Source organism: Manacus candei, unplaced genomic scaffold, assembly GCF_025592945.1.
Source record: "Manacus candei isolate 608988 ecotype Guabito, Panama unplaced genomic scaffold, ASM2559294v1 h1tg000033l, whole genome shotgun sequence".
In the NCBI taxonomy this organism is placed as follows: Eukaryota; Metazoa; Chordata; class Aves; order Passeriformes; family Pipridae; genus Manacus; species Manacus candei.
This window is the reverse complement of record NW_026138081.1, coordinates 2,262,957-2,289,339: the sequence shown is the minus strand read 5'-3', so window position 1 is coordinate 2,289,339 and position 26,383 is coordinate 2,262,957. Positions and strand designations below refer to the sequence as shown.

General features: G+C 34.2%; 1 protein-coding gene across 4 annotated transcripts in view; it reads left to right on the top strand.

The window, feature by feature from the left end:
• FMN1 (formin 1) overlaps positions 1–22,633 on the top strand; it is a 179,480-nt gene extending 156,847 nt beyond the window's left edge. For all 4 annotated transcript variants that reach the window (XM_051791773.1, XM_051791770.1, XM_051791771.1 and 1 more), the window contains 4 exons: positions 7,866–7,917; positions 11,045–11,194; positions 19,970–20,054; positions 21,129–22,633. In XM_051791773.1, the coding sequence (XP_051647733.1) occupies positions 7,866–7,917; positions 11,045–11,194; positions 19,970–20,054; positions 21,129–21,173 (332 nt within the window). In that variant the 3' untranslated portion in view covers positions 21,174–22,633. The remainder of the gene's footprint in view (positions 1–7,865; positions 7,918–11,044; positions 11,195–19,969; positions 20,055–21,128) is intronic.
• The last annotated feature ends 3,750 nt before the right edge of the window (positions 22,634–26,383 follow it).

Here is a 26,383-nt window from a genome sequence, read left to right as displayed (position 1 = left end):
CAGGAGGAGGTATTGCTGTGGATTTTTTCTCCTAAAAGTTTTCAGGCCACAGATTTCACAAGCTTTTCTGAAATTATTTTAATTATATTTGTATAATTATTCTTTATCTGCCAGCTTGTCTGTTGGTTCACCATCAAATTAATTTTTTTAAATAATATTCTTTTGGTTTTGAGACCTCCTGCTTCTTATTGGTTTTTAATAATTATTCAACTATTTAAAAATATTGTCCTTGGTATAAAAGCATGTCAATCCTTAAAGTTTCTACTTCTGCTTACAAAAGGAGATTTTAGTTACAGATAATCTAGTTTTCCCGGACACAGAACAGATTTAACCTTATTATGTTTGAAAGGAGTAGCATTAATTTTTCAGTTCCATAAACTGTTTAGATACATTTAGTCAAAGATTAATCTTGGAATTAGACCACAACGTTATAGGAGTTTATTAGTAAGAAAGTAGAATTAGAATATATTTCTGTAGTGTTGAAGTACTAGTAGGCTTTAAAAAATATTTATTATGTGGAACACTGAGTGTGGGAGAATGAGGGATTAATGGCTTGATTACGTTTTAACAGAATGCAGTTTCAAATAATTTAATTGGAATAAATTGAAAAATGTAATGCTAAATCTTGTTTTGTAATTAGTACCTCCAGAACACAGGAAAGTAAGCCTAATGGTAGTCCTAATTCTGATGAAAAAATTAACATTTTATATGGAAGCCAATTGAAAAATAGCTTTAATTTAAAAATCTGCTCTCACAAAATACAATAAAATCGTACTAAGAAAAATATATTTTAAGAAATTTAGGACTTTATGAAAAATAACTTTTTTTTCTTCATAGTTAGTTTTAATGTTCTCTAAAATAACCTTCAACACTTTTTCTGGCACATTTATAGACAGCATTATCACTTCTAAAAGAAAACATGATTTCCTAGGTTGTTTTATTACCTCTGATAATAAACACTTTCTTGAATGTGTTGCTTGAGCATGTTCTGCTGGTGTTGTGTCTCTGTGTGTGTGTACAAATGTCTACAATTTGTTGTGGTTTTGTAACGTTAAAAATACTAAATCAGATATTTCACAATTTCTGTGTGGTAAATGTTAATTAATTAGTCCTTGACCCATACCTAAGGAATAGGTTGACAACTTACATTCCTTGTAACTTGTGGGAAGCTTGCTTGATGAGCAGCTTTCCAAGACTGCACAAACACTCTTTGTCCTATAGAATCATTTGTACATTTTCATCATTGGATTGGGTTTTTAGTTTAAAAAAAAAATTTGCACCACTGCAGAGGAAAGTAAACTGTTTCAGGGAAGGATGATTAAGACCTCATGGCAGCAAGTGTTCTGAAGACTATTTTGAAAGGATTTAAGATGTCTATACCAGTATTTAAACCATCTAAAAAAAAGTTGTGTAGCCAAATTCCATGTTAAAATGTGCTGTTTTCTAATTTAATGACTAGGTGAAAGAAATAAGGCTTATGTGATTACACAGTTTGTTGATTGTTCCCCTGCTAATAATTTTTAATGCATTGGCCAATTTTAACCAAATGTGACAGGGTTAGAGATCCTAAGATATTAAGCTCTTAAAATCTCAATAAAAATATGTGGCTAGAAAGACAAGAGTGACCCTACTAGCCTTCCAGGGAGAGAAAGGCTGTATCAGGAACTCAACCCTTAATTAAACATTAATTAATCCATCTGGGAACCAACTCTGAAATACAGATCTACAGTAGACCAAGTTTCATTGATTCGATTGCTCCCAGACCTTCTTTTTTATCTGATAGCGTAGAAGAAAGATCTCTTCATGGGCATGGGATTATGTGTTTTGGGGATTTTTTGCCTTCTAATATACTGTAATAGAAAACTGTGTTAGTCATACAATCAGATATTTACATATAATTTCCAGAGTGTCTGTTGAATTCCCTGAGTTCATAAAGCCTACCAATTAGAAGTTAGTAACTAGCTAAAAACAGTTTATCAAGTAATACATATTATAAAGTTACTAGGAAGCTGTATATAGAACACTTAAGCTTTCTAATGTTTCTGAAATATAAAACATTTATAAGACAAAAAAGCTCCTGCATGAGAATAATGGACTGTAGCCAAGTGAAGTAATTTGCAGTCATATGTTTTTTTCAGATTTGAAATTTAATACAGTACAACAAAACCCAAAATGAAACAGAAAATGTTTTCTACTATATGTATTCTCTCGCTTGTTATGTTTCTATAGGAAGTCTTCTAAGTAATAAGAATTCCTTTGTTCAAAACAAAATTAAAAGTAATATTATGTCTCAAAATATAGGGTTGTATTAAAAGTAACTCATATAAGAATGTAGAAATAGGAGAAAATTAAGCTTTTATGTACAGTTCTAGACAGATAGATGTTTCTTGAATATACCTCTTCTTAGATCAGGATACACAACTCCTCTAGGATTTTTGAAACATCATAATTGGCAAAAAACTTCAGACTATTCATTTTGTGATTTTACATTCTTTCGCATTCATATGAGTATTTTCATGAGTACTTGTTTATTTGCACTTGAAATTTGTTAATTTGTTTAAAAGATGCTATTAATTTTATTTCCATTCCTTTAAAATTCACATTTCAAGAAAGCAGATTCTGACAGTGTCAGGTATTGAAATGTATTTCATGTATTATATCATACAGATTATTCATTTATAACATTTACAATGTATTCTCTTCGTGGCCTTTTATGCAGAGCCCTGTGTTTTTCTAGACAGTCAGATAACAGTAAGAATAAAGAAATTAAATGGATGTTGGTGATTATTATGAACATTTCGTATGAATTGCTAGTTACATGCTGTTGGCATTGCTATCATCAACGAAACAATAAAGCCTCAATGCATTGAAAACTACAGATTGTTTCTTCTACTTTTCATAGTGCCCGATTAAACAGAGTTATTAAAAAGTTTCCCTTGCATGAAAATTGTACTTGAGAGTGGAGATGCATTTAGTGTACTTTTAGCCATAAAGTGTTCTGGGTTCAGCTTCTGATACCCAAATATAGCATCAGTGATAATATCCAAGAGATTTGGATCTCTGTTATCAAATGGTGGTATGTCTTCATGCTTTAAAAAGAGTGAGAAAATAAGGTCTATTGTTGTTTTGTTCTCCTTACTTGGCAAAGTCATAGAATGTGACTTTTGTCACTTTGGAAAATGATAACCCAGCTGAACCTCTCTGTAGATATACTCTTCTTCCTCAGCCCTTGATTGGGGGTTAGTGTGTTTCTAGGATGAGTTTCATGTTTTGACTACCTTTCAGCACGCCTACCTAAGAGGTTTTAGTCTTGACTAGTAAGGAATGTGGGCTCTCTAGAAATGTCCTAATAACCTTTTGTCACTGTTTTAGCAGTCTCTGTCCAAGCTTTAAAAAGATACAAAAGGAATGTCATTAGGGGTTTTCTTTTGGTTCGTTGTTGGTTGGTTTTGTCTATGTTTTATCCTAGATTCTATCTTAACTGGTCGGTTGGAAGACATGAGTCAGAAAAGACATATTTCCTTCCTCGAGGCAAAAACAAAAAAATCAAATACCTCGTTTTAGGGTTTTTCCCATGCAGAAAACTCTGTAATTTACCTGTCTCTAAAAGTTCATGAAGCATGTACTCAACCTTGGAATATAAGCTAAGAGTTCCAATGTCTCCATCCTGACTGCTACTTGTCTAGGTTTTCTTGTAATTTTGAAGATTATCATTGCTCCAAAATGCTTAGAAAATTTATAAAACTTTATGCATCAGATCTTTCAATTCTGAAGATAATAAGATACTGAAAAATAAAAAAAAAAAAGCTGTGCCTTGGACACGCCTCCCACAAAAAGCTGCAATGGATACAACTAGATCAGTACACTTGTGTGAATTATCCTTCTTATATGTATTCCTATATTTAAGGTCAGAGAGAAATACCAGAAAGTTTATCCATCAGAATCAATGAGTATTCTCACTAGAGGGACAGAAGTAGCAGATTTTTGTGCAGTTGGGAGTACCCAAGAAAGAGTTTTTCTTTCTTCGTTTTCCCCTCAGTGCATCATCATTCTGTGCTTGCCTCTGTTAGTTACCGACCTTCTCCAGTTTTCAGTCTATGCTGGTATCCACTTTTTTCTTTCCTTCATTCTTTAGGGAACTATTTCATAGTAGCCTGATGCATGAAGAGGTATTCATTTTGTTGTAACTGGAAGCTGCTGTGCATATATTAGACCTATTAAAAATAAATATTTTCTGGTAATGTCTCATTTTCAATATAGTGTTTCACATGCTGTTCCATCCTCAGCAAGTAGAATATGTAGAAGAAATAAGCTGGGGGATTTTTTTACCATTTTACCATTTCACTTTTAAAACTGTTACAGGGTCATGAATCTTCAAATGCTCGCTTCTGCTTTTCAGTAGAAGGAAGTCTTAGAAACATCTTAGATTCATAAGGCAAATTCATAAGATCATAGTCCTTTTTTTGCTTATTCTCTGAGCTAGATACAGACAGCAAGATGAGTAAGACTCGTGGCTGGTCTTCAGAGTCTGCAGCTGTATTACAAATTACTTCTTACAGCAAATTAGAACTGTATATTTTATAAATACCTGTTTTCCTTTCAAAGCTCTTTTCTGTAGAAAGACACAGCAGTTCTTAGTTGATCCTGACTTTCATATCTGTATTCAGAGATGTTATATTGACTAAGATTGTCTGCTTCTTGTAGGACAGGATCTGATACTTCATTCAGGATATGGACTAATCCAACAGTAGAACTTATTAAGAACTTGCATTTAGATGCAAGACTAGACAGCAAACTTTACATTTGACAGTTTCCTTTCATCTTCAAAACTGGTCAAGACTAATGACTTGAAGACCAGACAGGAGGGTATCTCCATACCAAATGCAGCTTTGGGGAAGTAATTTTGAAGGACCCCTATATAATCTGTATACATGTAAGGTAGAACATCTGTGGTTACATCATGAGATGTGTTGGTGCAGTAGGATTGGCTCAGCAGTGTGTTTGCAGTACAGATTTAAACTCTGAACTAGATTTACTGTGAGGTGATCATCTCCACCTCTTGTTTCAAAGCTGTCTGAAGGCTCAAATGTTACTTCGGTCCCTTTGTCCCTATTAAGTACTGGAGTGTGTTTACTGTTGAGCTTCCTGTTTAGTTTCCTCGTAATGGAAATCAGTTTACAAGCACCAGAACTTATCTGCAAACCAAATCAATGCTCAATAAATGGGGACAGTGAGGATATTTGCTTTGAAAGCATCCTAATTAAAAACCTTATGCCAGTCATCACTGTATTTCAGTGTTCACTGCAGTCATGCTTTTCTCTAATACAAGAAATAGAATGTGATAGGAAATGTCCATTTCAAAACAAACAATATTTGCTGCACATAGTTAGGCTATAGTACTCCTGCCACAGCAAGTTTTTGGAAGCTAAAAAGCTTCTAAAAGCTTAGGCAGAGAATGAGCAAGTTCTTAGGAGGGAATCCATTGAGATTACACTAAAATGGCATCCAGTGCAGGAAACATTTTGTATGACCTACAGAATCTCAGAGGCAGAGAACACTCAGGGGAAGGATTGTGTGTTTGTCCTAGCCCATAAATCTAACTGAGCACCTGCTTCAGTGCCTGCCAGGGTCAGGATATTAGGTTGGATAAATCCCTGTGCCAGTCTGATATGGCTGTTAATATATTCTTAACTTTAGGAAAGTGAGGAAACTGAAATCAACCATGTGGCCTAATGGTGAAAGAATTACGTGATCCCACTTCTGCAAAAAGCAAATTCTGTGCAAGCAAGTGTGGTGTTGCCAGAGAAATAAAAAGAAATAAGTTTTTTCATTTATGTAATTCATTTTAATTGCCTTCAGAAATTCCACAAATTTAGATAAGGACTGATATCTTGATTATGGGTCTTTGAGGACTCCTGAAGAAAATACAGTGTTTCATGGAAACATTTGCTGACAGCATGGATTGTGTTAGTTATTGCAGTTGTGGAGAGGGAGGAAAAAAGCAGGATATTACAAATTCTGAGCGGAAAATCAGTTATAAATTTTATGGAAGATTAATGAATTGCTCTGGTTTCTTGTCCTACACATTATGTAATATTTATAACACCTATTTACATATAATTTGTTATATAGAGTTGCCAATTCATTTTCTTAACAAATCTCAACATCTGAATTTCCAATAAATGCTTTTAAACAATTCCTAAGTGGACATTTTTACAGTTAAAAATATGAAAAATACTGTTTGTCAGATAATAAAGTATTTTCTTCCTTCCTCTTTTCCCTCTTATTGGTACATAAACACATACACTGTTATATTAATGTAAACGTTGTGTGTTCCTTCCTAAAAGCCACATAGTTTTTTTTTACTTTCTCTAACAACTTAAAATTTCTTTCCACTATCTTTCCTTATTCTGTTCTTGCAAGATCAAAAGACAGTAGGTCAGGTCTTGCCACCTAACTATATTTGTATGAGCACGTTGTCCTTGTTAGTTACTGTGTTTTGTGTGCAGGGACCTGAAGATATTCAATTTCTGTTGTAGCTGAGAATGTAGTTATGTTGATAAATTTGCCCTACTGAATTTTTCATCTCCTTGACAAGCAGAAAGAAATTATTAATGTAATAATGAAGTGTAGAATTTTATACACAGTTCAGTTTATGCAGTTATTTTGTATCATTATGAATCATCAGAATTCCAACCTATGTTTTCTGCTTTTAATGATATAAAATGAAAGACCTGTCAGATAATGAATTAAGTTTAGTAGGTTTACTTTAGCTGAATTTTCAGGAGATTGAGATGAATGCAAACAAATCGAAACTGCCCTATCTATTTCAATTGCAACTGTCTTGCCACCAAGGTTTGAGGTGGAAAATCTAATGTTATAGAATTAATTGCTTTCCTTGCAAAGGTCACACAACATTGTTTCTGGCTATTGCCATACCGAAATAATCTGAGTATCTCCAACAGATTTGCCCAACATAGGGAAGCATATGAATTGAAATCAATTTGTTTTGTTAACAGCAAATGTGCTGAAATAATCCATTTTTTATTTTTATTTTTTTTTGACTGTCATAGTACAAACCTCTTTGTCAGTAGCCTTATAATGAAGTAGAGTCATTCGGGACCAATTTCTCGATGTCCTTGTCTGTGAACTCCAGTTTGTAGCTGTATTTCAACCAGCCACTCCTATAGACTGAGCAATAAAAAGATACACTTCTTTATCTTTGTATATGGAAGTGTCTGAATTCTGTTTATATTGACATTAGCACTTACAGAATTATTCTAATGTGGATTAGTAACAACTTTTCCACGATAGTATTGTGTTATATATGTAGTATTCTACTGCAGCTGAAGTTGCTCCATTGTATTAAGAAGACTTGATCAACAAAAACTAGTGCTTTTGCTTTGAGTATCCAGCTCAGGAAACATTTTCAACAGTAGAGAATGCCTGTCTTCTGAAAATCAAATCCTTTTAAGTAGTTCTTTTGAGCATTCTGTAGCAGAGAGACTCAAATTCACTAACCGTATTTCATACTCTTGACTGCTTTTTCAAAAAAAGTCATGTGCGTACCATACATTTAAAGTATTTTCACTTTACACCTTCCAGAATAAAATGTGGTAGCTATATGGATCTGTAACTATGTTCAGTACCTGTTCAACTCCAAATGAACTTCCAATTATTTGTCCATTAGAAGCATTCATTAGGTACAGGAAATAATTAAAAATTGAAAATTAGCAAGTGTTTATCACTTTTATTATATCTAGTATAGAAACTATCCAATTTTAAATGTAAGGGATGTTTAATCTCTGGGATCTCTAAAATGGTAAGGCAGTAATTTATATCTTTAAAATGTTTTTCATTGGCAGCTAAAGAAGAACGTAAAAAAGAAGAGAGCAATTTGGAAAATGCTCAGAAATGGTAAGTTTCTTGCTAGTGTTTTCTTACAGTTTATTTTGGTCAAAGATATTATTTAACTTGGGAATTGTATTAAATAGGAAAAAGGATCTGTACTTCAAAGAAGTAATATGTTTTCTGAAGAACTCTTATGTAGTCTTCCAGGAAAAAGTTCAGTTGAGTTTTTCTTCAAACAGTGTGCTGTGTTTGAGGTTTTATTTATTATCAGCATTGAACTGAATCAGTTTTACAGAATATTGAAATAACTGATTAGCTACTTAATGAGGTAAAATGTATTTCATCATCACTGAACACTTTCATTACTTAGTATACAGCATTCAGTTGCCTAAGAAACCAGTGAAATCCTAATGTTTTCATTGTGTGAATATCTGTGCCTTACACACTTGCCAAAGGAGGCAAAATATGGACAAAAGTGAGATAAATTGATTTGTAGATGGAGGGTAAAATATCCAATAAGTTAATATTTCTAATAAATTTTGTTTACCAAATTACAGTTTTGTGAGAGTGAAGGATCTACCTTTGCTATGGACCTGCTATAAATAAACTGGGGTAAATTAATTTTTAACTTCTTATCAATATTTTTTTCTTCATAGTCACTAAAGACAGATTTGTGGTAATCTGGATTTTAATTTTACTTTTGTCAGCCCAAAGTCACTCCACCTGAGACACCTAGGTTAGTTTTCCTAGGAAGACAGGAAAAGGAAGATAGGCACCTCCCAAATGCAGTTCAAGTCTTAGGTGGACTATTTCCATTTGCTTGCAGAAGGTGCCTAAATTGGCTGAAGGAGTAGCTGACATCAGCTGGGGCTTTACCTCCTAATTTCAAGGGTGGCTGACAGGCTCTACTTAGCTACAAACCTACCTTTTTTGGCACAGGGCTCTTTCATATTCTACCTGCTTTGAGTATCCAGCTCAGGAAACATTTTCATTCTGAGCATTGCCTTTCTTGAGTAGAGTAGACTCTCCAAGGTATGGAGCTGCACTTAATTTGCAGTGGACTTAGGGAATTAGTTGTCTGACACAGAGTTTCTATTTTTTAATTGCTAACTGAATACTCAATATTTTAAATTACTGCTTTTGAAAGGTAGAAAGCAGCCCAGGAAGCCAGGTTAAGCTGAGTGAAAACAAAGCAGTACTGCTGGGGGAAGGGCTGAAGAAGAAACACGAAGGGAGGATGAGAAGTGTCAGCATGAAGGCAGAGTGAGAGACAACGTGCAGGAATTCAGAATCCCACCTCTGTGTGCACCAACTGGGGTGGAGAGGGGTTCTATTAGGAAGAAGAGAATGATGTTACTGGGGCTGCTGTTAAATGAAGCAAACCTGAGAAGAGTTTATGGTCTTGCTGTTCCTAGCTCAGCTATCCCAGTTGAGGGCTATGAACATCTGAGCAGTATTTGACACAAGTGAATGCAGTGAAAATTAGATTGTCCGGTAGACATAAATGTTTTTAACCATGTAATTATGACTAAGGTGTTTTAGTATTTTTAGGGTTTGAAATACCAAAATGGTTTACACAGATATTTAAAGCTGTATTAGTTTTATTTATTTATTTTTCTCCTCACAATGTCACTATGAGACTCTTCAACTCTGAATATTATGTCTCATACATACTTATGTCACTGTGATTCTTTTACCATGCATCATCGATTAACTTGAATTATAATTACATCTCATATAAAACCTGTGTAAGAAATGTAAAAGGTTAAGGTTATATGGGGATTAAAAAAACTATTATATTAATAGCTCACCTGGAACAATATGAGATACTCTTCAACATGGTCTAGAATCTCTTTCTATCTTTAAAGAATAAAAAAACCCTAAACAAACCAGAGCATATTGGCTCATGTGGCTAAAATAAAAGTTTCTTTACTTTGTGAAGCAACTGGAGTATATATTCTTTTATTTTGGGGGGATAACTTCTCTATTTTTTGATCCTTACTTTATATTCTTCAAGCCTAGCTAAAAAACTTTAACATCAATCTAAGTCAAAAAACCTTGGCCCTAACCTTTACAATTTCATTTGAAAACATATGCAGACTATGCAAATATAAATTAAAAAAGAAATATTTGCTGAAGCTCTATCTGTTGTTCAGGTAGCATCTGTTGAATAGTTGGGGACTCATTACAGGTCTTTAAAGTGCCTCTTATTTATTTTACTTTCAAGGTTTACACTTCCCATGTTCTAGATTTAGGACCTATTGTCAACTCTAAAGAAGAATTTTACTTTCTTTTGATTAAATAAAGTTATTACTTCAAGAAAAACTAGTAGTTTTTAAATATGTTGCTAACTTTATAGCATTTTTAATAAGTATCACCAAATCTTTCAGGATTCTTATGCCTACTTTGCATAGAAAAGTGGTTCAACTTTTACAGTAGTGAACATACTTCTATTTATATCAGTACCTAGCCACGTGGATCATTCTATTTTATCTATACAAAGCAGTACCATAAAGGTTAAAAATGCACAGTCAGATAAAATGCTCTTGGAAATGCCATCTGTAATAAGAGACTACTTTGGAAATATCCAGCTGTATAGCAATTCAATAGCCACATTGTAAAAGAAATAAAAAACCATTAAAATATTGACAGTGTCTTTTTTTGTAAAATTAATCATTTGTTTATTGACACATGTGGAAGGAGATGATTTATTTTCAGTAAAAGCTTTGCAAACTGACCGTTGACACTGTCTGGGGCTTGTTTGTTGCTACTCACAGTTCTCCCTAAACACTAGATTATTTTTAACCAAGCCTGGAGATTTTTTCCTGACTTGGCATGTGAGTCTTCCATAGTCCTTTAATAAACATAAATGGGAGAATAATATCTTCGTGGAGTGTTGCAGAATAAAATTAAATAAATAGGTATAACATAGCATTTCCTGAAATGCAAGAAGTTAAATTTTTTGCATTATATGCCCATGATTTGCCAGTGTGACATATATCTATGATGGCTTGTGCATCTGTAAGTTATCCTCCTGGAAATGAGGTGGGTATTGGAAGATTAGTTATACTTAGCGTAAATTGCTGCTAAAATTTCCAAGGTTATGGGAAGTTACAGTAATTACCAGCTTTGACTACTGTTTCCCCAGTGGACTTACGTGTTGATAGTTTTTTTTCTTCCCCCTCCCTTGTAGCTTTGAAGAAACAGTGCAATACTTTGGGATAAAGCCAAAGCCTGGCGAGAAGGAGATCACACCAAACTACGTTTTCACGGTGTGGTACGAATTCTGCAGTGACTTCAAGACCATTTGGAAACGAGAGAGCAAAAGCATTTCCAAGGAACGGTAAGGTTCTAATAAAGTCATTAATACCATTTTAGATGTCTGGGAAACTGCTGCTTCTCAAACCCAACAAATTATCCTCCTATATTTCACAGGCGTCATTGTTTTCTTTCTGATCTAATGGACATCAAGGAAAGATTATTCCCTCAGGGTGCATAGGAAAATTCACCAAAGGCATGCTGTCCCCACAAAAAGATAAACACATATAATCTGATAAATTACACTTTTGTAACCCCTTCCAATTACTAGCTAGTAAAATGAAAGGGGAGCTGTGCTAATTTATAACAGATTGCTTCTCTGTGCATTTTCATGTTGAACTAGCCTAAATGAGGCGATATTGCTGTCGCAGACAGTACAGACAAATAAAAGCGAATGCTTTTCCAGTTAATATACTGCACTTGCATCAAAGGGAAGCCCCAGAGATTCAGGCCACACTTAGCACAGTGTCGAAGCCCCACACTGAATTTACAGCACTACTTCTGACTTTCGGTGTCCTGCTGAGGACATCAAACTACTTGCCATTAGATCTCACAACAGTCTCCTGATTTTATTAGTTAAAGAATGCAAAAACCTAAAACCTTCAATTATTTTCTTGATTTTCTTAAGAAGCTTAAAATCTTTTACACAAAAAAGCAACTCTACTACAAACTCAACATGCTCACCATATCATTTAAAAAGTCCTAGAGTGGTAATGTAGTCATACTTTGGAAAAAAAATGGAGCAATCACTTTCAGCATGAAATTTAAATTCAAGTGCTTGTTGCAAATTAACAGAGATTTAGATAAAAATGTCTCTAAAAGTATCAGCAAAAGTTGATTTACACTTGCATTTTCCATTTTGCTCCAAATCAGTGGGGGTTTTAGGTCCGTGTAAAGTATATTTTTTGAAGGGCAAGATGTAGAAATTATAAATTCCTGAATATCAATCTTATGAACATTGTTTTAAAGATATTGCAGTTTTAAACACATGAAAGTTGTAGCTTTTTCTGTTGTTTATTATTAGATTGATTTTGGAACCTGAAAACTATCAACATTTACAAAAAATCTTTTATTTCCTTGTGTCTAGATCAATATGCAAGTTTGGTTTACATGTTAAAAACTGTGTAAAATAAACAGTCCCTAGCACATTGCTATAGTCATGATAAAGATCATCTCAGGCATATGTTTTCTGCTGAATCATGACTTATTTTTATTCCAAAAGCAGTTAAGAGGAATAGAAATTAACTCCCCAAGGAAAAAGAAATCCAGACCATACATCCTTTCCTTTTTATGTAATTAGCATCTTGCCGATGGCATACAATGATCCCTTCAAAGAAATCTTTGTAAGTAGCCTGCTATATTTTGTGCTTTCCTGCTCAGGTGAGCTGAGAATGTCTCATGCTTTAATAGTTACATAAATACAATTTACAAATAAAAATACAGATCAAATATTTCATCAGTTTCTCTGATGGATGCCTTTATTCCTATTCAGTGTAAAGCAGTATCAGTTGAATGCAGATCAGCATTTACTGTAATACTTCAAAGTGCTGACACTTTCTGGATCACATAGACTTTTTCAGAGTTTACTTCAAAGTTTCATTAATCTCAAAAGGACAATTCATTGCCCTTTACATTCAAACTTTGCGTGATTCATCAAGACAATGAGCTGCTAAAATGAGGAACTTTGTGTAATAAGTAAATTAGAATGGCAGAACTGTTTTCATCATCCTAAATTGTTTTGTTGTGTGCTACTGAAAAGAAGAACATCAGTAAATTAGATGATATCAGTAGATTAGCATGATGGAAAATTTATTTTCATCACCTGAAAATGCCTTGTGAAGTCATGAACCATTTAAGGGTTCTGTTTTAAAAAATATGAAAATAACAGTTGATGAGCTGATGTCCAAAAAAATTTGAAAGCAAGCTAAGAGTCATTATGCACACTGGTAACTAAAAACCTTAGAATGACAGGAATGGACAGCTGTCTTCCTTAACTGGCTAATTAATTGGATGCACTATTCGTTGTGCATTTTTAAAGATTGCAATTTAATTTTAAAAAAGTACTGTTTATCATGAACCAATTATTTTGTTTTGAAGGAAATTTTATAGAGAAAGAATTGACAATGTAAGTCAGTATTGGTAGTTACTGTACTGGATTGAGTAATCTCTTTCAGATTGAACATACATACAAATTTTATAGGTCAGAATTCAGAAAACAAAACCAGATGTAATCGTTATTTAACAAATAGAATTACATACTTCATCTTCTATTTTAGAAGACCAAATTTATTTTATAGTTTGATTTTAAAAGTGAATTTCTCTTTCATCTATTGTATGTCATGTATATGTTACCTAAGAAAAAGAGTGAGTGAGAATCTAGGTTTCCAACTATGTTGAGCAGTTTGTGCTATTGTAAAACACTCTTTCCTGAGGATCCAGAAAGGGCATCATCCAGCTATCATACAATCTACCTGTATGATAAAAGCTAAAAGATGAATTTAACAGATTTATTTCATTTGATATTAAACTAATGGTCTAATAAGGCAAGTTGACATCACAACACAAATGACTTTTAAGAAAATATTTGAAATATGATCATTAGGATCATTGGTGACATTATCGATTTCTGCTGGGAGTTTCTTGTACACATAGTTGCAGCATCAGGAAAAGGCAAAATGTTTGTGAGAAAATTTGATCAATGAGCCCTAGAGCATTACCAGGCTGAAGGCTAATGGTTCGTGCCATACAGAAGCATTTGATGTGAGTTTAATTAAAAAAAAATAAATGGGAAGATTTTTGCATGTTTCTGAGGTTAAGGTATAGCTATGGAGCAAATTGAGGAGATAATTACAACTTACAGGCCTGTGCTGCAAAACAGAAATGGCTATTTCCCATAGAGCATACAACAGATCTGGCAAAGTGCTGTGTCAAGGTTCTTGCTCTTGGAAAGAAGAACAGTGTTTCTTTTTAGGTGTTATTAGGAAAGCACTATACAACAAAACAGAAAACATCACCGAATCATTACATGAATCTACAGTTACCCATATGTAGTTCTTTTCCCTTCCTCTCCAGAAGGATGTGGTAGAGCTAGGAGATGTAAGAATAAAAAAATTAGGTAGAGAATAGCTTCTGCATACAGAACCATTTAAATAAAGGGGAATTCTTTGTCTTGGAAAGGACTCTACTGAACAGGATATGATAGGGATCTGTACAAGCACAAAGGATTAATGGAAAATAGTCATTACATACCGCATCTAATACAACAGAATCAATTCAAATTAGGAAGTGTCTGGTACAAGCCAAATGCAGTGATGTCTCTTTGCAGTAGACATACTTAATCTGTTGAACACTTTACCACAAAATGTCACAGGTGGCAAAAGCTTGCATTGCTTCCAAATGTTGACAATACAAAATCATATTAGAAAAATCTATGAAGGTCTTACACAAGAAGAGAGTTTCCAGCTGCAAAACTGTTCTGGGCATTATCACTGTAGGGTAGGCTGTCTTTATATAGTCCTAGGTGTGCCAGTGGCCATCTCAGATGGTCTGAAGCATATTTTTGATCTGAACTGGTGTAGCCTTATATCGTTTTTAATTAGGCACTAGCTTTCCTAAAAACATAAAAATGGATTTTTGTTTCTTGTGACTACAGAGATAAAATTTCTCACTTGCTTTGTACAGATAAATGCTGTCAGTAGATCCAGAAAAAATGGAAGCATATCAAACATATTAGCAATTTGAGATTTGACAACAAAATCCACTGACAACATATATTTTACTGTATTTGTACTGGTTTAGTTAGTGAACATTTATTAAAACTGCAGTTTAAAGATTTGATCAGTAATGACCAAGTTCTTTCCAGAAGTTTTAAGCCTGAAAGCAATTGTATTGTACAACACAGTATTAGAATTGGACAGTGTTCAAACTTCATAGTCTGGTATAAAGTTCCTAATTTTGAAGCTAACCAAGAGCTCTCTAAAATCATCTGCCAGGCATCTGTCTTCTAAAATTTTAAGACTGAAATCTAATCTGTTATATTGCATGGGCTAACTGTTTTCAGGAAACAGTGCTGTTACTTAATGTTTATGGGCTGCATACAGAAATCACTATAGGACTTAGAGCAGAAAGGCGTGTAATGCATGAAAGGAATTTGAGCTATGGGGATATTTCTTAGTCTTTCAAGGGGAGTCACTGTTCAGCTGTGTTAAGGATCTGGGCTGGGTATACAGCTTGGCTCTAGATTGAACAGTTGATGCTCACTGTAGCTACCTCTGCTTGTTCATCTCGACCCATAGCTTTGTTTGCACAACAATTCCTTATGCCAAAACAGTCTCATGGGAGAAGTTTGAACTTCTAGTCACGGAACACTCAGGTGGCACAGAATTGTCATGTGGCTATTTCATAACCCACAGCTATCCACATAACCCACCAGCTGCATGGAAGGAGCTGTAGAAGCAAAAAGAATGGATTATTCCAGAGTATCAAGAAGCCGAGAGACAATCCAGATAATTTGGTCTCTGGCATCATACAATAGCAGAACCAGAACATTACATGAGTAGCAATTGGCTCATTTAGAAGAGATTCTAGTTTTTCTAACTGAGGGCTTCAGAGCATGGAGCATGCCAGTTCACTCCTCCTTCTGTCTGAATTGATTGGGAAGCAGGCGTGAAAATGATAATCAGTTTATCTGGTTAATCCCTGGCTTGATATCTTTTCCTGTAAGGAGAAAAAGTATTTTCATAAGCTTATGAAGGAAACTTTTAAAAAATACAGGCTTATGTTTAGATTTAGTTTCTGTGTCCCTAGTTACAAAATAAAAATAATTTTGAATAAAAATAATGTCTTTATTTTTCACTAATAACTTCTAATTTAAGAGGCCTGACTTGCATACAGGGTAAGACAACATCTGCCACATAAAGGCAGGAAAAAGCCAGTTATATTCCCGTTGCTTTTAGTAAGGATACATATGCAGTATTGGAGTCACGTGTCCTATTTAAAAATACATTGTTTTGATTATGTAATTCAATTTTTTCCTGTATCGTGTGCTAATGGGCAGTACTGCTCAGTTTGACACCACATTATCTTTATTCATTAAGGTATATTAATCTCTTTTGATCACTGTTGAAGGAGAATAACTTTTCTTTTGAACACGTCAGTGTTGCAGCTCATCAGATTTAAAGGCTTAACCGACCTGCATTCCACAATGTTGTGGCCTCATGTTGCTGCTTGCTAAGTTAGCACATTGGTCAGGTTGGAAGGACCCACAGTCGATCATCTGGTGCAACCTCCCTGCTCAACAGGGTCATCCTAGAGCACATTGCACAGAATTGTGTCCAGATGGTTCTTGATTATCGTCTGTGAGGGAGACTCCACAACCTCTCTGGGCAGTCTGTTCCAATGTGCAGTCACTGTTGTCTCTTGTGTTGTGATTCAGCTATTCTGCCATACTTTCTGGTCTCTTTGTCCTTTCCAGAACTCTCTGTCTGAAAGTGTCCTTGTCACTATTTTTCTATCATGTTTAACTGCACACTTTTATCCTTTCTTGCTTTTCTGCTTTAGATATACTTCCGTTGACTTTTCTATTCCCTTTCTTCCTCCTTGATTTCACATCTATTAGATTAAGTCCCAATTTCTCTTCAGTGCACTCTCTAAAACATAGCTAGACTATTGTATCCATCCACACTCTTTTATACTGGTATAGGAAGAAAATGAAATCTCTTCATTGAATCCATTTCTTTGCACATCTCTAAACTCTCCCTCATGGCCATGCCTCTTAAAATGTCCAGTTAGTGTGAACTGCTCACACAACAAAAAATCAGAAGAAAGAGGTGTAGAATGGTTGGTGGGATTCTTATTTAAATTGTGCTTTAAATGGCGAAGCTCCATCTCAGGGCTTGATTCTCTTTCAGCACCCTCATTGTAAAAAACTTCTTCCTCATACCTCATCTAAATTGACCTTCTTTTATTTTAAAAACATGACCCTTTTGTAACAGGCCCTGCTAAAAGTTCCTCCCCATCTTTCTTGTAAACCTTTAAATATTGGAAGACCACAGTAAGTTCTCCCTGGAGCCTTCTCTTCTCTGGGCTGAACAACCCCAGCTCTCTCAGCCTTTCCTCATAGAAGAGGTGTTTCAGCCCTCTGATCATTTTTGTGGCCCTCCTCAGGATGTGCTCCAACAGATTCATGTCTATCCTTTGCTAAGGATGTGGGTAAAGAACAGTGTGTGTGTAAGTTTTGTTGGAAGGCTGTCACAGCTTTTAATGGATGATATATCCGTTCGTATCTAGGGGGCTTTTTAATGACAATAAATTTTTAAAAAATTAAAGTTAGGCACTTTTATGATTTTGAATTTGATAGTTTTCATACCATTTCATTTTTGCATTTCAAGTATAGTGCTTCCAAACACATTAGCCAGTTCTAGTATTCTATCCATGTTTGACAAAAAGTTATTTTTATTTATAAGGCACCTTTACAGCATAGGCACCTTTACATCAGCTTTACTGAAGTAAATACTGCTAACAACTTTCTTAAAATTGAGCCACCTGATTTTTTAAAAATCCAAATAACTATCTTCCTTTTAAATTATGCAGTTACGTTTCTGATAGTGCCTGCTAATCTTATCAGTCATTTGTTAGCAAAGTGGTGGCTTTTTTCCCTAGGAGACCAAAGTGTAATACACATAATGTTTCTCATTGTTGTGAGCCAAATATTACATGATTCAAATCATGTTAGTGAGTTGGTTTAATTTTATTTTGTATTCCAGAATATTAATTCTCTTTTTTAAAATCCAGGTTTCCCAGAAATGGTGCAAATATGGTATAAAATGCACAGAGCTAGGCCTAAATCAGTAAGAGGCATAATTTTCTTTTTAAGTTCGAAAGTTTATAATCCCTGTAATTCTCCCTTCAGGTGAAAATATGGACTCCAGACATTTAAACTCTATTTGAAAACACTTCTAGCACCAAAGAGAGTGGGATAAGATAGAAAATGTGCTCAGAATAGGGAAGAGTTTAGAAGCTGATCACTTGGTGTGATTCTGCTGAATCTGAAGACTGTCTTGAAATATATTATTATCTTTGCATAAACTTTGTAGCTGTGAGAAATAGCATGCTGTCCAGTGGGTGCTTTCATTCATCATTAAGAAGTAAACTGTGCTGATTAACAAAGTTGTGAAAAGATGGAATGGTGTGTTTACTTGTAGAAACAGGGAACACGAATTAAGTTTTAAAAATAGGCCATCTGTATTTAAAAAATGTGCAGAATAATAATTTTATATTTGTGTATTTGAGGGTGTAGTTACAGCTTGAATCAATGCTGTAGCTAAATAGTGTTGAAAATTATTTTACTTTAAAGTAGTGCTAACTGTTTGCTCTTGTTCTTAAGCACTGGAAAGTGAGACCACCAATAACTACCAAGCAGATGGTTCTAAATACATAAAGAAGAAATTGTAATTTCCAGCACTGATAATATTTCCAAATTGATAAACACAGTAATTAAACTTATCACTGTGTTCTGTATTTTAAAAAGAATCTAGTTTGCTGCTACTGTTACAGCGAGGAAATACACATCAGTAATTGCAACTATAATCCACTTTCCTTTTTGCTTTTCTTCCAAAATTCCTCAAAAACTGAGTGTGTCGAAAGTGGTTTGAACTGGACATGGTATTTTAAATACTTTTTGACTGGCCATAACAATTATTTCTGCCAGTGAGAAAAGTTAAATAGTAGGACGAAGTAGAATTTTTCAGTTTCAAGAGTGCCAGGAAATTTGTTGCTTCTAGTAAAAGACTGACTTGGTGTGCATTACTAGTTTCCTATTTTGCTAGTTCTCCTTGCTAGTAAAAATTCATTCCGTACTTTTTTCCCTCTGCATTTTGCATATGAATTATAAGGTAGGTGTATGTAGCATCAGTATTACAAAGGCACTGGGCACTGGGCAGATCCTGTATTAGGAATGCCAAGGATTTTCTTTCCTTTTTATCACTGTTTAGCACATAATTTCCCATGTGCTTTCCAGTCTGTAAGAGGAGAGTCCAGTCCCTTTTTTTTAATTCTGTGTTTCTCCTTTCTCTCCTGCTTAAATTTCTCATTGGGTTCTTCTTGTTAAATCCCCATAGAAACAAGGGATCTCTGGGCAAGACCATAAGAGCAAAAAGAAAGAAACAGAGGAATCAGATCTGTGTTCTTCTTTCCCCTTATCTCTGTAGTACTGTCAGTAGACTGGTCTGTAGCTGAACATAAGACAGCTTTAACTACCCCAAGACAAGAATACCTTCTGATTTGCTTCTCCAGTTACCCCATCAATGAGATTAGTCAGTCACTTCCATGTAAAGCAACACAGAAAACACAGAAAAAATGGCAGATGCTTTCATTTCAACATTTTCACGGGAAATATAATGTGTAGCCTGGCAAATGGCCTACTAAAATAGCATATTCTATACGTGCAACGGATTGAACTGGATAGTTTTTGTTTTTTTCAGAGGAGGATATTTTGCCCTTGATACTGCAGCTTTTTAGTGGGAAAGGTATTCCATAAAACCCAGCTATTGCAAGAACAGAAAAATCATTTGCCAGGTTACATTTTCAGTGAGCAATACAGACAGGCTGTCCCTTTGCAAATGTACTGTGATCTACTTTTGGTACTTTATTAAGTGCCTTTGAATAGAAATAGTAGTTTGTTGGGCTAATGTGCCAAAAAGAAAAGTTAGTGGTGAGGGTTCTTACAGATAAAGTAGATGCAAAGCAGAGCCAGAATACCTTTAATTTCTTTGAATCTAATGATGTCTTTTTTGTGTTTCAGAATTAAAGTGGCTCAGCAGTCAGTGAGCAAGTTAACTGCAGAGAAGAAAGTTGAAACGAAGAAGATCAATCCTACAGCTAGCCTGGTATGATCTGGTTTCCAGTATGACATTGCAAACGGGTTTTGTGACACTATCCTTGTCATTCAGAATGATGGTTGGTTTCTGTGTTGTTGAAGGGTGATGTGGTATGCTTAGTTTGAACGTAGCAGAGTGATTTTCTTCCCAAGGAGAAACGTTAAAGCTTATACCCTATGGTAGTCCAACAGTTATATTTAAAACTTAGTTGAGTTGTGTGAAAGCATGGCCCTGCTGTTTTAGATAACAAAATATGAGAAGAGCTGCTTTTGTGGTTTCTTCTTCCCTTCCACTGAAGTCTCTTGTATTTTTTTCCATGCTTCATAGTGCATTGAAACTCACTGCATACATTTGTCCAGTGGCTGTTTTTTTCAAAACCTTAAAAATCTTATTTGCTCTGTCAAATAACTGTAGAAGAGATCAAACCCATATTTTGTTCCTTGCTGTATACCAGTGTTTTCAATACAACACAAAAAGAGGACTAATAATTTGCACTGTAAAGAAAACCTTTTTTGTCTTTGTGAAAGACAGATAGGTTAGACTGGCATTTCTCAAACTCTAGTAAGAAAGAGACTAAGGGAAGGAAATGCACGTGAAGGAGTGAGTATATTACTTCCATTCCCAGCAGAGCATATCAGTTGCAGTATCAGGCGTCAGAGATAAGAATGACTACACTCACCTGGGAAGAAGTCATTAAGCAAGATAACCTAGCTGATGCTAAATTAGAGCCTTTATGTCAGCAGAAACCATTCCAGACAAGAGGAGGTATTAAGAGTCACATGAATTTGAAATGTATCTGATTTTCTCTGGCTGCACTGTTCTTCACGGAGATGTGTATTTTTACTGTACACAGTATTTGACAAGTGTGTAGCTAAAGCAAACTCAGCTTTTCCACAGTGAGTAAGAACTGGTTCTGGGCCTTCTTTGAGTGCTCTAGGCATTTTTAAATTAAAGAAAACTTTAATCTACTGTGACTTGTTTAGTACTTCTCCATCTTCAAGACCAAGTGCTCGTGGCAACTTGAGAAGAGGTGGAAAATTATAGACAAGAATGATAATAAAACTCTTTCTTTTTCTTTTACAGAAAGAAAGACTGCGTCAGAAGGAAGCCAATGTGACTGCCAACTGAAAGAAGAAAGATGAAAATGATGGAGTTATTTCATATCTCGCATGATGCTTTATTACACCCATGGCCCAGAGAGCACCTTATGTTAAATACTGAATTCTGCTTTGCTAATCTGTTCCCAGACAATCCACTAAAGACTTTTGAGTTCCTTCAGAGGGGTTTGTATGTTTAATGGAGGGAATTCTAAGAAGGTTTTTATATGGGAAGTCGAAACTATTTTCTGTAACTCTTCCTTACATTGCTTAAAATGCATCTTGTTGTTAATCGTTATTTAAAATACTCTGTGCATAATGCATTAATACAGAACAACTAAAATGAGCACTTTGGATGCTGAGTTAAGTAATGACTAACAACATGTAGGTTATATTTACAGGGTTTTGTGTAGATGAGAGCAAATATGCCACTCCATTCACAAAAGACGATTGCATCATAGCTTTTGTTACTTCAGCAGTAACTGAGGTAAAATTGACTGATTCTAAATAATTTTACAATGTCTAAGTATTGGATGCATCTTTCTAAAACTGATTAAATGTAACTATAGATTTATGCTGTATTTTACTATATTTTTAAAAAAGCTTCAGCTTATGCCATACATTGAAATGGAAATAATATTTTGCACATGGAAAGGAATAGTTTCAAATTCTTTAGTTTTATGATTGATGGCATAACTGATTCGTTATTTTTATGGCTTTAACGTAACATTTCCTAAATTTTAAGCTTCAAAAGAAAAAAGGATAAATTGTATATTTTTATTTCAGTATATATTTAAAATATCAATTCCACAAAGTGATGATCTTATTAGTCATTATTCATTGAGATAAAGTACAGTAATATGTCTCTATGAAGTTACGCATTTGCCATTAAATCTCACTCTAGAATATATAATGCAGCCTGCTCTTCTCCACCTATGTTTGTATGAAGAATGTGTCCAGCATACATTATGTGTGTGCGTATATATATATATATATATTTATATATATATATATATATATAACTGAATATCCACTTCCTTGAAGATTTTTTAAGGATTTTGATTCTTAGGAGGAGAAATCTTGAAGCAGAAGTTAATTTAAGGTAAAATAGAAAAGTGACTCTGCTTGCTGTCCACGAGAGAGAAACCTTCTTTATGATAATGGTGTATGAAGTTGGTTACAAAGCGAAATTAGGTGAAGCAAAAAGGTGCAAAAAGGTAACAGGGGAAAGGTGTTAGTCCTTTGCTTAGAAACTGGAAGGAATATACATGAAACAGGGATCAGTTATCATACACCAAATTTAGTAGAGAAACTGTGATGAAACCTAAGGCAAAGTCATCCCTAGAGGTGATATTAAGGAAATATTAAGGGAAACAGCAGTTGTAGAGACCCCATCCATAAATTAACTTGAGGATTTCACTGCAGGTTTCTTAAATAGTCTCTCTCTCATTCCTGCATAAATAAAAATAAAGGACTTAAGATTCTCTTGTATGTTTTTGAGTTTCTAGCTGCTACAGATATACTCAAGATGTGTGAGCATAATTCTTATGAAAGCAGTCAACAATAGGCCAGCAAAAATAATCTGATTTGTAGGTTGACTAGTCCCATTGCAGAGAAAAAAATTCCAAAGTTTTAAGTTTTCTATCTTCCACTAAATAGGCAAAGTACATTTGTTTCCAATACTGTTAGTGATAAGCAAGAGGAGCAATAACGCTTATAAAAGCCAAAGAACAATAGCAAGCAAGGCAATTCTGCTGAGTGTTTAAGCAAATGAGTGTTGATTTTGGTATAGTTTTCTATCTGTAATGAAGATAGTGTATATTGTCATTTGACTTGATCGAGAATTTTTCAATTAAATGTTTTACTTGAAATATTATTCAGCAAGAATAGCACTGTTTATGAACAACGATTTGTCTTGCAAATTCTCATTAGAAGTGTATTGTGGAAAAAAGGTTTTAAATTATTGAAATATCCTGTTGCAAAATTTATAAATGTGAATTTTCATTTTTCAGTTCAGATTCACTCTTAATTTTGAAATGTTTAAAAATGTATATAAAAAGGGATTAAAATTAAAATTATTAATGTAATGCATTCCTTGATCATATTTATAATTCTTTTTTCAGATTATCAATTTGCCAAAATTTTGAGAATTAAGGCTATTTTTTCCGAAGATCAAAAACTTACATAGCACAGGGACCTCGTTTCTTCCTAACTTTCATTTGTACTGATTTTCCTCTCAGGCTTCACCCATGAACTTCACCCATGACCCATGACTACTAATTAAACTATTTTTAAATGAAAAGAAGAATTCACCCAGATTATTTGATTCATTTTTTTAATCAAGACTTTAAGACCGTTGGATGGAATTCGTCATCTAAATATCACATTTACAACCCTAGTGATAACCAGAAGTGTCTTCAGACAGTAATTGTAGTCACAATGGTACACCTGCTGGCTTTAACTAAAATGTTGCATTGGAGAGGAGATATTAAGAGATATATCTGTGTAAGGTGTTTTATTTATGAAATGTTTAGACACTACAGACATAAAAAATAGGCATCAGCCAGCATTCATCTTGGGATCACCAAGTGTCACCAAAAAGTTATGATTTAAGCTTACAGTTAGTTTTGATGCCTCACTTAACCCTGAGCTTTCTAGTTTGGGGAGAATAAAAGGAGAAAAGAAAGAATATATAAATATGGAATGGAACAGAAGTCTGTGGTATGTCTACATTACTGTCAAGGAAGTAAAAGTAAAGAGTGGACTCAATTAATTCAAGCAGCAATAGATAGACAGTTAAAACTTTCGGGTCTATGTAATTTAAAATACCTCAACAATTTGTAGAAGTTGCTTCTGTGACGATGAAGTAGAGGTGGCTTCAGAAGGGGGGTTTGTGCTTTGTTTTGATTTCATCTCTTCTGTTATTGCCAAGCTTCTCAAAGTCTGTAAAGCAAGGGCCATGTTACTCAGTAGGTGCTTATGGCCCAGAAAAATTATATGCATTACTGATTTATAAATTGAATTATTAGCAAGAATTTAGTATAGATAAGTAGATATGAATAATTTTTGAAGTGCTCTTTACCTTACTTACAACATTATCACTTGCAGATTTTAAAATGGAAGACCTTTTAGTGTTTTTGAGATCTGACGATATAGATTATATTTTCATTATGTTTTTATTAACCTATGAAAACTACCCAGGAGTTTTGCCATGACTAACCCATGCAAATGTTTTATCATATATTTTATCACAGGGTTGTAAATGTATAGATTGAATGTTACACTTTTGTATTTAACTTAGAATTTTTTGCATCAAAACAGAAACTGTATGATCCTCAGTTTCTGTATATGTAGAAAATTAAAGTAGAATGGATGGAATATGCAGTAAGCAGAGAGAAAAATAATTGAACATCTTAAGCAGTTCTAGGAAGGATAATGTTTTCATAAGATTTCAACCTTTCTGAATTGTTGAGTGTGTCTTCTCCAACCAGATATAAACAGCCAGGGTATCTGACCAGTCTAATTTTTTTTCTACGTGAAACATGAATTAAATATTTTGTTTTCCATATGGTATAGAGGTTTCTTGTTGCCCGTATTTTCCAGTAAATTGATACCATTTACTTTCTTAGATTTAAACATCTTTCCTGGCTGAACATGGGGTAGCGGAAGACTGTGTAGTTACTTTTTTAATAATACTGTTTCTTCATTGCTTCAGGTCAGTATGTTAAAAATGTATGCCTTAATCTTGTCTGGGTGTGGAATTTCAGAAACACCCAACAAGTTAGAAATATTCATCTCTTCAATCTGTGTTTAGGCACCCATCTAGGCTTATAGTTTCAGAAAATCATGTCCACTTAGTTTTTTCTAATTCTTGGCCTTCTCTCTGTCTCATTCAGTATTTTTATGCACCTTGCTCTTTCTTTTTTTTTTCTTTTTTTTTTTCCTTTTACGCCTTTGGAATTTCTTAATGCCAGTTAGTGAATTTCAGAATTTGCAATCTGGAGAGTTCTCTTTGTCATTCTTCTTTTGAAGATAAACCTGTGTATTTGCATATAACTGTAAAGAAAATAAAAAAGAAAGTTAAGCAGTAACTTGATTACAGTCAATAAGTTGCTTCAAAGAGAGAAAAATACCAGGAGCAACATGGTTCCTTGAGCCAGCAAGGAAAAATGTAACAAAACAGTATAAAAATTAAGTCAGATAAACTAGAATTACCAATAAATTACAGACTATTAGTAGTGAGGCTAGTTAACCACTGGAAGAAGTTACCAAAGAACAATATAAGGCAGGAAAACATTGTCGAATTATAAATATTTATATTTCAAAAAATTAATTCATATCTGTTGGATGCGTCTTGTGGTATTTACAAGGTAGCAAATTTATATGCTATGAAATTCAATTCTGATTTGGAGATTCCCAAGCTAGATCTGAGAAAACTGGCATTTTGGATTGCATAGTGAGAAATCCCAAAATCACAGAAGCCCTAGTTCCTTAGTCAAAGGTTTTATCATATACAAGGGCCTTTACCTTGGGTACAACTCGCGTGGTGCCAAATTTAAATAATTGTCTCTCCTTTTAGTGAATTATTAGATATAACCTGTTAGTATCATTAGCAAACATTTCCACTGCTCAGTACGGTTTAAACCGTATGAATTTTATACAATTTTTTTAGCTATCTAAAGTTCAGAAGTTGTGCAAGCAAAATTGCTAGAACTCTTCAAAAATACTTGGGTTTGCAGATTTTCTCAATCTAAAAAATATTCTTGAGGACATTACTAAAATGGATGTTTTTTCCACTTGTTGAAGATTTACTACACCTAAACTGTACTATTTTATGAAATTTGGCAAGCTTCAACTGACTTTAAATGATTTTGCTTTGATACCTCATAGAATTCAAGATTTTAAATTAGGACCTGTTTGTAAATTGCAAGCACAGGACATAAGAGACTATATATTTTAAGAAACATTGAAGTAAAAATGCTGAACTGATAAATAGCTGAGGCAGAATGCTCCACCTATGCAGGGGCATTATTAAGTATAAGCTTTTGCATAATGTAGAACAGCATTGCATTTCCTGTGATTTCTTTCTACCAGGTGTCAGAGTAAATTAAAGGCTGCACTTTTTTTTTCCCCTTAGATATTTCTGGTTAATTTCATTTCATACATTTTCACCTCAATTTCCCCTTCAACAGTTTACTATTGAGTTAATAAGAAGCCTTTTTCTAGAGGCTGATAGTGCCT